The following is a 16,879-nucleotide window of genomic DNA, read 5'->3' as shown; positions in this document are numbered from 1 at the left end:
TATCTGAGAGTGAGTTACAGTCTGTAAACTAACCAGAGGTTTTGAGGGTGTTTATATGTCGAATAGCAGATACACAGGATGAGTTCCAGGCTGGCATCTAATCGAAAGCTTCAGGTGAATTCCTTTCTTTACTTGCGATTTATCTTTCTAAAACGTAGAATAACAGATAACCAGGGCTGAGTTATAGACAGAAATCTAATTGAGAGGTTCAGGATGGTTTATATATATAGAATTATCAGAATCCCAGAATCCAAATCGAGCTCAAACTCAAATCAAACCCAAACTCAGGAGTGAGTTACGGATAATGATCAAATCAAGGGAGTCCAACAGAATTTATAAAATAACAGACAGATGGGAGTGGATTAGACACTGGAATTTAATTTAAGGATTTGGTGTGGATTATGCAGTGTATTGATGAACACATACCTGGGCGTGAGTTAGATACTGTAATATAGTCAAGGGGTTAAGGTGAAATATGCATGGAATAACAGTTACCTGTAGTGAGTAACAGACTGGAACCTTAACCCCTTTTGGCTTTTGCATTTTTAAAACAATGTGACTTAAATATAGAATAATAGATATTTGGGAGTGAGTTTCAGAATGAAATCTAATTGGCAGTTCAGTGTGATTTATGTACAGATTAATAGATATTTGGAAATGAGGTACAAGCTAAAGTCTAATCAAAGGTTTCAGGGGTTTCATATCTACAATAACAGACCACCTGGAATATGTTACAGGCTGGAGTCTACTGTAGGGATCAGGATGTTCATTAATAGAAGTGATACCCAGGAATGAATTACAGACTAGATATTAAAGAGAAACCAAAAGAGCAGGGGATGTCTCTTGAAAGTACTATAACAAAAAAAGTAAGAAAATGACACATTTAATTTATTTTTTAAAAAAAGCTTCAAGCTTGACTTAATGCCTGCTGTTAAAACAGCTACACACAAAATGATAAAAGGAGGTAGGTTAAAAAACAGGAAATTACATAGATTGATCCATGACAACACTCTAATCCGTAATCAGCCATGCCCTGCAGCTATTTAAGGAAAGAATATTCTTCACATCACTCAGTTCAATCATAACCATTTAGACAGATACACAAGTGGGTTCTATAGAGGAGCAGAACTCATCAAGCTCCCAAATAACACACGCTACGTCCCCACTTTTTGTCCCCAACCCCTAACCACCCCCTCCCCCTCACAGGATAATTCATAATGTAGAAATCCTTTTCTTCTTTTTGGCTTTTGCATTTTTAAAACAAACAAAACGCCACCAAAATGATTGAAGGCCGGGCACATGTGACTGAGTAACATCTGTGACCACCTCCTTAGCACGGATGTGTCAACTTCCAGCCTGCCTTCACTTCCAGCTTCGTCCTTTGCTGCCAATCTACCAAGCGTTTGATTAAGATAAACATATGTGCAAACTGCCTTCCCCCACCAAACAACCAAGGACAAGGTTGGAACATTGAGCAAAATCCAGGGTGTGGGGAAGAAGGGTTTCCGATAGTGTCAGGACAGTAATCTGCCATCCATACCTGGCCGGGCATGTGTGCACTTCCAGACGCATAGCAATGAGGTTGCCTGTTAACTGCCCTCGGAAATGGCCGAGTGAGCCACTCAGATCAGAGGTCTTTAGAAATAGGCAACAAACGATGGCCTTGGCAATGATGTCCACATTCATGAAAGAATTGCAGGAAATATCCACACCATCTTGGGACTATTGGAATAAATTCATGACTGGAGCCATGAGGGAGGGGTCAGGTATGGTTGGCAGGGGAGGAGCAAGATGTTGGGAACACCCTTTTTGATTGACAGTTTTGTCTGGTGCTGAATCCTTTCACATCACTCACAAGGATTTTATCTCCAAAATGATCCTGCAGCAGCCCACCCTCCATTGTCCTTTATCTCCTTTCTGTCATCTCCCTCGGTCCCCTCAGCCCTCCCTCCCTCTTCTCTCATCTCTCTTGATCCTTTCTGGCAGTTTTCAAAAAGACTTTTCGTCAGGAGAAATGCTCCATTTTCTCATGTTCCCAAAGTGACATTATGGATTCCTTTTGGGCCAGTCAGTTCAACAGGAATGGATCCTCAAAGGAAATTCTTCAGATTAAATATTAGTGAATTGAAATAAACCCATTAATTGACGAGTCTCAGAGCCTAACACTAGTTTATAGTCAAAATGTGAATACACTTCTGTAAATTGAGCCACCCAGCCACACACTGAACCTTTCCACTAAACTAGTGATAGAATTGCTATGTTGTTCTATCAGAGTTCAAATTAGTAGTAATTCTCCTTTAAAATATTGTTTTCCCTTTGTTATGAGCAAAACATTTATCCCATTGTTAAACTATCAATAATGACTGCCCCTTTCTTTTCCAGACTAGGTGCTTTGCTTCTGATGATCAGAAAGAAAACTAATCTTTTGGGGAAAAAATGGTGGTTCATTTGCCTGCTGATACCAGCAATAACCTCCTCACCCCCAACCCCATCCCTGGCCATTCCCACAACTATCTTTATCATCGCACAGAGCAGCAGCATCATGCTCTCCCTTAGTAACTCCCTCCCTCTATTCAGTTCTGGCACAGTGCAGCCAGCAGGAAAATAACTCCAGCATCTTTAGGACATCCTGATGCTAAGAGGTCTTCACAGCTGGTTTCGATGTTGACGGTTTTCCCTCCAAGACCCTTGCCACGCACACAAAGTTTACCGGGACTTAAAAAAAAATCATCACTATCATCTCAAGATACGCAACACAGGCTTTGTTATATTGCATTAGTCCTTTTATATCCGTGACATCAAGAGGCTTTTTCCTTTAAAGGTTAGAAATCTCTCTAAATTGTCGACTTCCATATGTCAGTGCGAGTGTGAACAAAATGCGTGCTCTCCGTCTTGTTACCAGTTCATCATCGAGTTCCTGTTCAGGGTCATGAAGAAAACTTGGCTGCTTCCACCCGAACGCACAGATGCGAAGAAGACCTGGGAAATTAGAGAGGGTTAGTCCTCAGATTACATTATTAGCAGAACGCACAGGATTGATTTACAGGCTGGAATGTAATTGAGGGGTTTATTGATATAGAACAACAGATGCCCAGGAGTGAGTTACAGGCTGGGATCTAATTGAGAGATTTAGAATAACGTACCCAGGAGTGAGTTACAGACTGGGATCTAATTGTGAGTTTCAGGGGATTATGTATAGAATAACAGATATCTAGGACTGAATTACAGATTGGAGTTGGGGCTGAAGTTGTCTTTAAACTGTGCAACCTTGACGGGGCGGTGACACAGTGGTTAGCACTGCTGTCTCACAGCGCCTGAGACCCGGGTTCAATTCCCGACTCAGGCGACTGACTGTGTGGAGTTTGCACATTCTCCCCGTGTCTGCATGGGTTTCCTCCGGGTGCTCCGGTTTCCTCCCACAGTCCAAAGATGTGCGGGTCAGGTGAATTGGCCATGCTAAATTGCCCGTAGTGTTAGGTAAGGGGTAAATGTAGGTGTATGGGTGGATTGCGCTTCGGCGGGTCGGTGTGGACTTGTTGGACCGAAGGGCCTGTTTCCACACTGTAAGTAATCTAATCTAATCTAATCTAATCTTGACTTTGCAACAAAATCTAGATGCTCCTGCACAGACTGAATACTATTCTTCTCCGTTATGTTATCACATTTACGGATATGAATGAAATATTAAAGGGCTGCTCCACTTAAATAAATATAGGTCACACACACAAATAAAAGGAGGGGAACCGTTGATCTGGTGCTCCTTTGTCCACAATGTTCAGCTCTACAAAGTGCAGACTAACCTCACAGTCATCAAGGGAAACAGACATTGATCATGCTTTCAACCCAATGTTAATGTAGTTGATTGCAGTTTCATCTTGGACAGGAATAGCTTCTCACCTTGTCATTTCTCTCACACAGAAACTTCAGGCGTTGCGCTCTCTTGTGCATGAAAACCCCATCCAGGTGCCCAGTCTCCACTGACCGAATCTCAATGGCCTTCTCGCCCCAGCCCATTATTTGACTGGAATGGATGTAGGCTACAGTGAAGAAACAGGAAGCTTCATTATGCAGGTGGCTGTCACTGAGGGATAGGCAAACAATGAGAGGAAGCTCTCTATGTCCTTACCAACAGATGTGGGCATCTCCCCCCATTGCAACACAATGTCCTTGGTGATTCGCCCATAAGTATTGACATAAACACCCTCATCCTCATAACACAGCAGCATTTCCATCCCATCCGTTTTGGGGAGAATGATGAGAGCATGAGGTGTGACGTTGCCCTGAATCTGGTTTGAAAATTTTCACAAACATCATTAATCAACATGGAGAAAGATAAAAGCCGAGACAGAAAGGGCAATCAGGGAAGGAAAGAGACAGCAAGACAAGTAAGACAGACAAAGACACAGAAAAAAATGGATAGAGAGAGAAACAGAGAGAGAGAGAGAGAGAGAGGAGAAGGGCAGCAATTGAGATGATAAGAGAAAGAGAGAAATAGAGATCTACAACAGATGACAGGATTCTGTCTTTCAAAATTAAATTGACTTTTACATTGACCAAGAAAAATGAAGGAGATTAGCTTAAAAGTTCCAGACCAGAAGTGTTTAGTTAAAATTCTGAGTGTATTAGTTAAAGTTGAGCAAGTTTAGGCTTGGTTATATGATGATATCAAGGAGAAGACTATCAGATTCTCATGACTGAGAATTGAAGCCCCAGCTAAGCTGAACCCTATGTGGAATAGAAAAGGGAATTCTCCCTGATATTCAAGTAGAGTGATGGGATGCTATTGGAAGTAATGAGATTGTATTTTATTGTGAAGCATTTGAGTTTCAGTGACCTTGTCAAAACCAAAAAAAAAGGATCTCTCAAGCCAGATTTCAATCTGGATCTGACTTGTCCAATAATAACATCAGCTGGAGTTATAACAGAAGGGTGGTCGGAGCAGAGGCAATGGTAACTTTCACAAAGGATTGGATAAATATTTCAAATGCAACAATTTAGAGGACAATGGGGAGGAAAGAGTGAGAATAACTGAAGAGTTATTTCAAAGAGCTGGCTCAGATATCATGGCAAATGACATCCTTCAGTGTGATATCATTCTAAATCATTACAACACAGACAATGTTGTCGGGTTACATATTACTTGGACTGTGACAACTAGAACAGAAGGCTTCTCAAACATGGATCAGTGTGTGAGAACAGTGGAACATTGCACTTACATGTGACGGTATGTAAATGTCATAGACATTCCCTGAATCGACATCGATCACGTGGAAACCAGTGTGAGACCCATAGATAACCTTTAACCTTTGTCCCTCTTCCACCGTCAGGTCAACCAATAATGGTTTGTGTTGAAGATCTGCAAAAGACTGTCGAGAGAAGCTCATTATTTGAAATAACTGATGAAAGCTTTGGGAAAAACAATAACATGAGTTTGTTTTGTCAAAGTTGTACCTTGAAGGCCATGAATTTGTGATAAGGCTTTGGTGCCCAGGCATAAATTTCTACTGCATTCTTCAAAGCGATCACGAGGAACCTAATCCTCTCGTATTTAACTGCAAATTGAAAGGAAACAAAAGAATTGGTGGAATTGGCAAAAAGGGATAGAACATAGAGCATAGAAAATTACAGCCCATGATGTTTTGCTGAGGATTATTCCTAATCTAAAATAAAATAACCTAATCTATGCACTCCTCAATTCACTGCTGTCCATGTGCACGTCCAGCAGTTGCTTAAATGTCCCTCATGACTCTGCTTCCACCACCACCGCTGGCAATGCATTCCAAGCTTTCACGGGTCACAGCAGAGGTAAGGAGACAAAAGGAGAAATTGTTGAAGGAATTCAGCAGGTCTGACCACATCTGTGGAGGGAAAGCAGAGTTAACATTTCGTTAACATTAACTCTGTTTTCCTCTCCACAAATGCAGCTCGAGCTGCTGAGTTTCTCCAGAAATCTCTGTTTTGGTTTCAGATTTCCAGCATCCACAGTTTTATGTTTTGGCTTATTTCAGAGGTGAGGGGAATTCTTTTTAAACTCAGTGCGTTATTACTCTCTATAATACTGAGAGAGCGATGGAGGCAAATTCAATAGGAACTTTGAGAAGTAAATTAGTAACTTCCAAATTACTTGTAAAGGAAAAATAGCGAGTATGTGGGACTAATAGAATCTTATAGATTAGATTACTTACAGTGTGGAAACAGGCCCTTCGGCCCAACAAGTCCACACCGACCCGCCAAAGCACAACCCACCCAGACCCATTCCCCTACATTTATCTCTCCCCCTAACACTATGGGCAATTTAGCATGGTCAATTCACCTAACCTGCACATTTTTGGACTGTGGGAGGAAACCGGAGCACCCGGAGGAAACCCGCGCAGACACAGGGAGAATGTGCAAACTCCATACAGTCAGTCGCCTGAGGCAGGATTTGAACCCGTGTCTCTGGCACTGTGAAGCAGCAGTGCTAACCATTGTGCCACTGTGCCACCCACACCACTGTACCACTGTGCCACCCACTTATAGTTTGGAAAGAAGACAAGCTCTACGTGAAAAAGACTTGCTGTGGGCCCCACAATAACTAAATACCATAATGATGTTATTGGGCATGTGTACTTAGGTAAGCTCAGACCCTATTTAAGAACTTGTCGTGAGAAACAGGGGAGATTGAAACACAGGTGTGGCAGACAATTTTGTCTTCACAGAGGAAGATACAAACAACATCCCAAGAATGTTGGGAAATACAGTGTCTAGTGAAAGACAGGAACTGAAGAAAATCACAATTAATACAGTAATGGTGTTGGGCAAATTGATGGGATTAAAGGCCAACTAAACCCCATGGGCCGACAATGAATTTCCCAGAGTACTTAAGGAAGTGGCTTTAGCAATAATGGAAGCAATGGTTGTCATCTTTCAAGATTCTATAGATGATGAATAGTTCCAGTGGATTGCTCAGTAGCTGGTGTAAACCCATTGTTTAAAAATGGAGGTATAGTCAAAACAGGGAATTATAGGCTAGTTAGCCTGAAATCAATAGCAAGGAAAATATTAAGTACACTATAAAGGATTCGATAGCAGAGCATTTAGAAAACAGTGATCGAATTAGAGAGAGCGTGGAGTTATGAAAGGGAAGTCATGCTTGACACATCCATTGGAATTTTTCAAGGATTATTATCTGAACTGGGCGAACCAATGCTTGTGGTTTACTTTGACTTTCAGAAGGTTTTCAATAAAGCCCATATAAAGAGATTAGCAGGCAAAATTAAAGCTATAGTGTACTGACATGAATAAAGAGCAAGAATCAATAGGTTATTTTCTGAGTGGCAGCCCTGTGACCAGTGGGGTAAATGCAGGGATCAGTGCTTGGATCCCAGCTATTCACAATATGTTTATGATTTAGATGATGGAACCAAATATTATACCTCCAATTTTGCAGTCAGCCTAAAGCTGGGTGAAAGAGTGAGCTGAGAGGAGGATGCTGAGATATTTCAGTGTAACTTGGACAAGTTGAGTAAGTGGGTAAATGCATATAGTATAGATTAGATTCCCTACAGTGTGGAAACAGACCCTTCGGCCCAACAAGTCCACACTAACCCTCCAAAGTGTAAGCCACCCAGACTCATTATCCTCTGACTAATGCACCTCACACTATGGGCAATTTAGAATGGCCAATTCACCTACCCTGCACATCTTTGGACTGTGGGAGGAAACCAGAGCACCCGGAGGAAACCCACACAGACACGAGGAGAATGTGCAAACTCCACACAGACATTTGTCCAAGGCTGGAATCGAGCCTGCGTCCTGGTGCTGTGAGGCAGCAGTGCTAACCACTGAGCCACTGTGCCGAGGTTATCCACTTTGGTGGCAAAAATCAGGAAGGTGAATTATTATCTGAATGGTGATAAATTGGGAAAGGGGGAAGTGCAATCAGACATGGAAGTCCTTGTACCCCAGACCCTGAAATTACACATGGAGGCACAGCAAGTGGTGAAGAAGGCAGAGGGCATGTTAGCCTTCATAGCCAGAGGACTTGAGCACACAAGCACAAATTTCTTGCTGCAATTGTACAGGGCCTCGGTGAGCCACACCTAGAGTACTATGTGCTAGCTTGGTCTCCTAATCTGAGGAAGGATGTTCTGTCTGTGGAGGGAGTGCTGTGAAGGTTTACCTCCTGGGATGGCACGACTGACGTATGAAGAGGGACTGAATTGGTTAAGATATTCCTGAAGAAGGGCTTTTGCCCGAAACGTCGAATCTCCTCTTCCTTGGATGCTGCCTGACCTGCTGCGCTTTTCCAGCAACACATTTTCAGCTAAGATATTTACTCTACTTTAGAAGAAAGAGGATTGACCTCAAGAAAGCCTGTAAGATTTTAACAGGACCAGACCAGGAAAATGCAGCAAGGGTATTCCCAATGACTGGGGAGGGCCGAAGAAGGGGTCTCAGTCTAAGAATATGGGTAAGCCATTCAAAAGTGAGGAGGAGAAATTTCTTTACCCAGATAGTGATGAGCCTATGAAATTCTCTGCCATAGAAAGAGGCAAGGCCAAAATATTGAACATAGTTCTTAGAGCTAAAGAGATCAAAGAGTGTAGGGCGAAAGGGGGTATAGGGCACAGAGCAGAATGATCAGCCATGATCATGCTGAATGGTCTACTCCTGTTGCTATTTTGCAAGTTATTCACTAAATACTTAACTCACTTAGTAAATAAGGTTGATGCTTGTTAAGATGTTAACTCAGTTTTATCTTTTGTTTGTGGGGTATAAAGGTTTGTAGTCTATCCCTAATTTCTCTTAAAAGGTGGGGATCATCACTTCCTTTGAATCACTTCTGTTCTTGACCTGGGATTAATATTATGGAGTGGAAACCTGCAACCCATTCTAAAAGGTGGGAGACTTAACAGCAATCTAGGTTTGTTCAATATATCATTTCAGTTGCATGACACTGTAAACTTTTGTTGTAAATGCTGGGTCTTATAGTCCTGCTCCACAACTACCTGATGATGGAACAAGGACTGTCATTAGAATCTCTGCTCTTCCAGATACCTCTGGCTTAGATCTTGGTCTACAGGGAACAATTTCAAAAGTTGGGGATGATAGGAAATTTTGGAAAGATTGTGAACTATGAGGAGAACTATGAGGAGGATAGTTTGGAACTGCAAAAGGATGTGGACAGGTTGGTGGAATGGATAGACATATGACGAATGAAATTTAATGATTTGCAGTGGAAAGGACACAGACAGAAAATATAAAGTAAAGCTGTCAATTTTTCAGGAGGTATAGGAGCAGAGGGACCTGAAAGTATTTGCGCTGAAATGATGAGAGTGGCTTATTGAGCACAGGGCACCATATGGGGAACTTCAGTTACGTTCAAAAGTTGGAGGAGTTGGGACTTGGAGAGAAAAAAGTTGAGAGGAAATTTGATAGAGATATGCAAAATGTATTATGAAGAATGGTCTGATTCCTGATGAAGGACCTTTGTCTGAAATGCTGATTTTCCTGCTCCTCAGATGCTGCCTGACCTGCTGTGCTTTTCCAGCACCACTCTAATCTTGACCAGACCTGTAATGTCAACTCTGCTTTCTGTCCACAAATGCTACCAGAGCTGCTGAGTTTCTGTAGCAATTTCTGTTTTTGTTGCAAAATCATAAAGAATCTGGATAGAGTAAAGAGGGAAAAGCTGTTCCTATTGGTGGAGATATTGCAAACCAGAGCATACAGGTATTAGGTAATACTAAAACAAAATAATGGCAACAAGAGGAAATCTTTGTCATGCAGTGACTGGTTAGGATCTTGAATATGCCACCTCAATGTGGTGGAGGCTGATCCAACTGAAGCTTCCAGAAGGAGTTGGGTCTCTATCGGAAAAAGAAAAAAGTGCAGGTCGATGGAGAAGAGACAAAGATGCGACAATAAGTAAATCGTTCCTGCAGAGGGCCAACATGGACATGATGGACCGAATGGTCTCCTCCTATAGCGTCACAATTCCACTTTTCCTAACTCAATGACCAATTCTCTGCCATTATAGAAAAGGAGAAGTGATTAGTTGTCGGAGAATTGAGCCCCATGGATCAGAGAACACAAAGGAGGATCACAGTGAAATTGACAAGCAGTCTATTACACAAAGCCATATCATGGAAGAGAAATTAACCAGGCTGACAGAGAACTGATTCTCTGCACAGATGGCCAAATGCTCTTCCCTGAACAGAAAGCATAGGCATATTTTTATAGGGGTACAACACAAAGGTGATAATTGTAAAGCAGTTACAGTACAATGGTGAAAGTTATAAACAGATTAAAACAAGAATAAACAGAATGGAAATTAATTAAGAGTCCAGCAGTAGCAATTCATTTATAATTGACACTGGAGATTCCAGCTATCTCCGTGAGTGGGTGAGAATGTCGTCTGGAGGATTCTTCATTGTATTTCTCAGCTGTGCAAGTATGTAAAAATGTCCCTTCTCCTGGCATCCAGGTGCATCCATTCTGTTACTACTACGAGCGAAGTCTTCTGGGACCTGTTTGTTTATGCGGTATCAGTTTCAATGGGAAATGAGCATGCCCTTAATGTGTTGGGACTGCAGTGCTAATCGGGGCTGGGAGCTGATTATGAAAAGCTATTTTAGGGAGTGTATTCCCTGGGCTAGAAAGGGCTTGGCCATGTCTGGTTTTTACGTTAGCCTGCTTGGAGCACTCTGGGTAGTTTCCGTATATGTTGGCAGGCTTGATTTCTGTGTTTTGCAGGCCACCTTCCGTGGCCATGCTGTGGGTGAGTAGGGTGGCAGACCCTTTTCCCACGTTGGTTAACATCTGCAAAGTCTATGATGATCAAATAATGCACAATAAATTTGTTACATACCAACTTTGTAATGTACGCAGCCCTCCAAATCACCAACTGTGGTCCAACCCTGTTTCTTCTCCACCTCAGGATCATTGTGTAATATCCTATTCTTCAGCCAAGACAGGTAATACACCCTCAACTTATTCTTCTTACCTGTTGAGGGGACAGAATGCATCAAAATCAACTTTTCTTTTCACAGCACCAGGTCACAGTTTGTCTGGCACAATTGTTACGTGTTAAATCTCAGCTGATCTTTGCTGCTGTCCTTTTCAGTAAGCTGCATTTTCATGATTTTTGAATAATGAATAAAGCTTACTCTGCCTCCTCCTTTCCAAACCTCAGAAAGACTTTAAGACAGTTGGATTAACTTGTCAAACTTGAATTATCGAAAGTTACTTTTAAGGTGTCCACTAATGGCTGACGTGGACCAGGCATATATGCCAAGCGATCCCTTACCAGAAATCGTCACAAGAATGTTGAGACCCTCCAGAACATCCATCTGATGGAAGCGCCTCCTATTGATGAGGTTATAAACCTTCCCCTGGCCACTTCTGTCCAGTAACATTAATCCATTTTCTGTGCCCACCAGCAGGTTCACTCCTGTAACACAAGGAAAACCAGAATAGCTGTTAGGAAGAGATTGGTGTCCGGTAGAAATAAATCAGATGCAATCTTTCCTGATGCCTAAACTTATCGTCCTCACCAAGAACATGGCCAACTTGGAGCAGATTCTTATCGCTCCTATTGCCTCAAATTCTGCTTTTATTTGTTCACACCACTTCCATCAAGATGATCACCATGGTTTGGGGAAATATTTAACCAGCTCTATGCTGATGGGAATGCGTAGTCAAGCTTTCAAAGTGCAGTCACACCAGTTCCTGCTCAACTGAAATCAGATGCTGTCTGACAGCATCACAGCCCAACATGGATGGGAATTCAGAAATATCATTAAATGTCAAGGGTGGATGGCTACAGTTTTGCTTGTTGGAGGTAGTCATTGTCAAGACTCTTATTTGCTGTGAATGTTACTTGCCATTTGTCTGTGCAATCCTGGATATTGTCTAGATCTTTGGACATGGAGTGCCCAAGTATCCAAGGTTTTATGAACAGTGCAGAACATTGCACAATTGTCAGCAAGTATTCCCACTTCTCACCTTATGATGGAAGGAAGGTCATTGATGAAGCAACTGAAGAAGGTTGGATCTAAGACACTACCCTGAGGAGCTCCTGCTGAGATGCCCTGGAGCTGAAATGACTGACCCCTACAACCACAACCATCGTCCTTTGTGTTCTGTATAAGTCTAATATTTAGTGGACCCAGATAGACCATATTGCACACTGAGGCTCCAGATGCCACTCCGACCTATATAATAACCTGAGCATGAGCAGTGATGGAGTTTCAGCAAGTTCAGCCTAGTGACAAGTATGTAGGGGACAGTGGCTGAAGCCTAGCACTGATCTCAGTCTAGATGCTTCTGCTGCTGCCCCTGCAGATAAAAGTACAAGCGTGGGTGAAGAGCAGAGTGGGATTAATGTGAGACCTCTCATGGTCACTTGAATGATTCTGTTGAGGAGAACAGGGAGTTCTCAGGGGTAAGAGTAGAGATGATAGGCAACTCACCCCAGAGTGCGGCACAGAGTATTTCCGAGTTGAACCGCTTCTTGTATTTCCGAATCTCCGGGGTGTCACTATGGGGTCGGATGTTTGTTGGGTTGACATTTACCACAGAGATCTTCCGAACTTCATTCAGCTTTGCCTGTTCCTGTCGGAGCATCTCACTGGAGAACATTGCTGGGAAAACATAAGAGCCAATTAAAGTCACTGGAGGAAAGGGCACCCTGAGATATAACTAATGATACCAGAGAACTACCCTGACCACTGCGAATTCTCTGTTTCATGGTAGGTTATGCAGCAGCAAAATTGCGCACAGCAAGATCCCACAAAGATCAATGCAGTAATGACTAGATTGCATCCTTTATTGATGCTAACTGCCAGTTAACTGTTGGCTGAGTACTGGGGAGAGCTCTGCTGCCCTTCATGAAAATAATGTGATGGTATTTTTCACCTTCAGCTGAGGGGGATGGATGGACCTTCTCCAATGGATGGATTGCTTGCCAGAGAAGCACATCCTCTGGATTGCACTGTTGGTGTCAGTGGATCATGGGATCAGGCCCTCAAGAATGAATCTCACAGCACTGTAAAATCGGAGCTGGAAGTGCTATCCACAGAATCCTGACACTGATTTATTTTCTCTCTTGTGGACAGCTAGACCCCTTACCCTACACCTCCCTCCCCCACCACCAAAAAACAACGCCGACGTGTTCTGCATGTTGTTTTGTGGGTTGCAAATGTTACTTTGTCGACTCCTTTCCACTCATTGCTCATTTCCAGCAGGCAGCAAAGAGAGGATCATTACAGCAAATCAAGCTCAACTAACGTCAGTCAAGAAGACTGCCAGGTACTGCTGAGAAAAAAAGTTTTTAAAAAGCCACTGAATTGTAAAGCAATTGCTTTAACAATTCAGATCCTTGGTGGTGAATTTAACCTCAGCATCACCATGCCTCAGGTGAGGGTCAAGATCAAGAAGGTGGGTAACCTTAGCTGGTATGGAATCAGACCTGAGCCATTAGCATCAATCTGCATTGCAAACCAGCCATTCAGCCAAATGAGCTATCCAACTCACTGGACTACTAATCCAAAGACCCAGGCCAATGCTTAGCAGATATCAGTTCAAATCCCAATTCTGCATTGAGTGAGATTCAATGCAATTATAAAAAAATCCAATTAAGAAAGCCATCTCAGTAATGAAGGCACAATTGATTGTGAAAACCTGTCTGGTTCACTAATATCCTTTAAGGCAACTGGTGTTGTCTACATGTGATTCCTAATGCACAGTAAATATGGTTGCCTCTGAAGCTTCTTATGAAACCCCAGCACATCACTCAGTAAAAGGATAACTAGGGATGGGCCATAAACAGCCTTGATCGATACTCCCAAATCCCATGTATAGAATAAGATGACAGGCCTATGATTTGGGGAATGGATTTAAGACCAGGACATTCTTACTGAGCTCAGAGTGCTATCTCTCAGCCAAGACTGACATCTTATCAGTGCCCTGGCAAATGCAAATCTATGGATGGTTCTGCAAAGATTAGACCCTGAGGTGGACACTGTCCTTACCCGTTGCAATAGGCACTTACCTGTTGCTGATGACTCTTCCTCACTGCCACTGGGTGATGTCTGAAATACCCTGGGGTCCACAAATGGAGTGAAAGATGATTTTGTGCCTGTGCCCCGGCCATACTGCAACACAGAAATACACCGTTTCACTCCAAGTATTGTATCTTGGTGAAGCACTAATGCCTTGGAGCTTACAGCAATAACAAAACCCACCTTTATGTCATATCTTTAGTGGAGTAAATTATCACTAGATATTTCACAGGAGCATTACCAACTACAGCGCTGATCACAATCAGAGCAACATGAGGAGATATTTGGATAGGTGATCAAAAAGATAGGATTTAAGGATAGTTTTCAAGGAGGAGATAGACAGCAAAAAGGAGACACAGCAATATGCCCTCTAATTTCTGCTTGCTGTGCACAGCTGTTTTACTCAATAGAACAGTCCTTTTAAGAGTGAGGTGCTGTCATGTATACCCTCATCTTAAAGGGAACATTGCCCATGAGCAGCCTCTGGTCTTCATACAGCACATTCTCAATTGCAACATGACCACAAACTGTCACAATTTTGAAGAAACATTGGTAGAGAGGTGGAAAGGTTTAGGAAGGAGCTTCCAGAGTTTAGGCTACAGGCAACTGAAGATGCATTTGCCAGTTCTGGAGAGATCAAATTTGGGGTTGCAGAAGACACCAGAATTGAGAAAGCACTAAACTCTTAAAGGATTGAAGGTTTAAGGAAAGAAGTTAGAGAGATAAGGAGCAAGTGAGGCCATGAAGGGATCTGAAAGCAAGGCCAACTTCAGGGCCTAACTACTGCCATCTGTTCCATGAAGGAGTTTTGTTAGAGTCCAATGTGAACCACTCGTTCAGTGACCTAGCCAAATTGGAATCATTAGACTGGCTGACTGCAGCTTGAAACACATCCAGTCATTCAAATGGAGAGCAGCAGATACATGGAGAAACCACCAAGCAAGTTCTCCTTCAAGCTTTACACCATCCTGACTTGGAAATATATCACAGTTCCTTTGGTCTCACTGGGTCAAATCCTGGAACACCCTCCCTAATGGGTAGGTAGACCCCCATGGTCTACCTACACCAAATGCAGATGAAGAAGGTAGCTCACCACTACCTTCTCAACAGCAATTACAAGTGGAAGATAAATACTGGTCCAGCCAATAGCATCCACATCCTATGAAAAGAAAATTTTAAAATTATCAGCAGCCATAACATCTTGATCTCAGTGGCCTGAATGAATTTAAAACATGTGATTGACTCTTAACTGCCCTCCAGGCAATTAAGGATGGGCAATAAATGCTCATTTGCTGGTGATGCTTACATCTTGGTGAAAGAATCATACAAAGTTTGTTAAGTTACATTTAGAACTTGGTGTCCAGGTTTAAAACCAGCATTGCGGATGATAATAGAAACCATATAACATCCCTCAGAAACATGATTATTTTCAGACAGCAAAGCACCCAAAATAATAAATTAAATGACCAGCTTGTGTATGGCGTTTCAATTGTTGGTTGATAAATAGATACTACTCCAACCATGGTGTACTGAAACTCCCATAGTCCAACTCTTCCCCAGCATTGTCTCAGTACTAAAGCTTCAACAGTGCAGCATTCCTTCAATATCGACCCTTTGACAGGGCAGCACTCCTTCAGTACTGAATCTTCCACAATGTGGCATTCCCTTAGCTATCAACCACTGACAATGTGGTGCTCCCTCAGTATTGCATGAAAAAGACTGCATTATAGGTTCAAATTAGAAAAGTTGAGCAGAGTGAAGGCATTCTGAAATCCTGAGCAGACTGAGTTTGAAGATGCTTTTCATCCAAAATTGACTGAGTGTCAAAGCTGTTGGCAATTTATTTCTACATCTCCCTCGATTTCTTCCATGCATTCCTCCCTTATGTGATCTTCCCTTTGCACTTTGTTCAAGTGTTAGTTGTTCATGTACAATGTGTAAGAGATTCTAACAGAGAGCAAGATGTGGTCACCCACTGTTCACATACCTATGTTATTTGGTAGAGGTTACTATGAGGAGCAATGCTGGTTTTCAGCTTCTTTCAGTGCGGGGGCGCAGGTTTAAATCAGCTTTGATCTGCCAATGCAATATCTCTTTTATTGCAAAACATAGAATAGACATTGAACTAGGGTCAAAATGTCCTTTTGAGATTCACTAAAGGACTATCTTTTGATGTGTTGCAGGATTTTGGTTTTGGGAGCTTGGTTTTGATTTTTAGTGGTTTTGTAGGTTTTCAGGTGAGATGTATTCTTTCCCACTAATTCATTTATTACGTAATGCCAACACACACCAATAATATCTACTGTATTAAGATTGACAAGTGAACTCACACTGGAACAGACTTGGAAGAATTTGTCACTGTGCTCAGTAATGATCAACTCTTCATTAAACAAGAGCACCATGTACAAGGGATGCATTAATTTCATAGACATGAGAATAGTTAAGTTGGCACAAGACATGAACGTAAGTCAGTAAAAACAAAAGGTTTATCCCCCAAAATGATGGCACACACTTCTACAAGAAACGTCCCATGGCCTTAAACACACCTTCCAATGACTAGTGAAGTCGCAGTAAATGCACCTCCATCGCATATTCCCAACGTTGAATACTATAGCCAGGCAGTTTCTACCTCTTTTACTGCTCATTTAAATTTAAAATTACCGTGAGATCCAAGACACGTTTCCCAAGTATGGAGCTCCAAGACTTACACAACCTTAAAATGGAACTTTAAACAAGACTCTTTACCATCCCCCAGCCCCGTTCTGCTCACTTCACCCGAGGAACTAGAATGTCTTGTCTCAGACAAATGTGGCCCTTGATTTTGGCCTCTGCTA

General features: G+C 42.3%; 1 protein-coding gene across 8 annotated transcripts in view; it reads right to left on the bottom strand.

The window, feature by feature from the left end:
* Window positions 1-867: 867 nt before the first annotated feature.
* The window catches only part of LOC132821811 (traf2 and NCK-interacting protein kinase-like), a 240,745-nt gene continuing 224,733 nt past the window's right edge, over window positions 868-16,879 (bottom strand). For all 8 annotated transcript variants that reach the window (XM_060834625.1, XM_060834628.1, XM_060834630.1 and 5 more), the window contains 9 exons: window positions 14,036-14,138; window positions 12,456-12,626; window positions 11,291-11,434; window positions 10,853-10,987; window positions 5,452-5,552; window positions 5,217-5,366; window positions 4,127-4,286; window positions 3,898-4,037; window positions 868-2,979 (listed from right to left, as the gene is read on the bottom strand). In XM_060834625.1, the coding sequence (XP_060690608.1) occupies window positions 2,896-2,979; window positions 3,898-4,037; window positions 4,127-4,286; window positions 5,217-5,366; window positions 5,452-5,552; window positions 10,853-10,987; window positions 11,291-11,434; window positions 12,456-12,626; window positions 14,036-14,138 (1,188 nt within the window). In that variant the 3' untranslated portion in view covers window positions 868-2,895. The remainder of the gene's footprint in view (window positions 2,980-3,897; window positions 4,038-4,126; window positions 4,287-5,216; window positions 5,367-5,451; window positions 5,553-10,852; window positions 10,988-11,290; window positions 11,435-12,455; window positions 12,627-14,035; window positions 14,139-16,879) is intronic.

This window comes from Hemiscyllium ocellatum, chromosome 13 (genome assembly GCF_020745735.1).
Source record: "Hemiscyllium ocellatum isolate sHemOce1 chromosome 13, sHemOce1.pat.X.cur, whole genome shotgun sequence".
Lineage (NCBI taxonomy): Eukaryota > Metazoa > Chordata > Chondrichthyes > Orectolobiformes > Hemiscylliidae > Hemiscyllium > Hemiscyllium ocellatum.
This window is presented reverse-complemented; position numbering and strand designations above follow the sequence as displayed.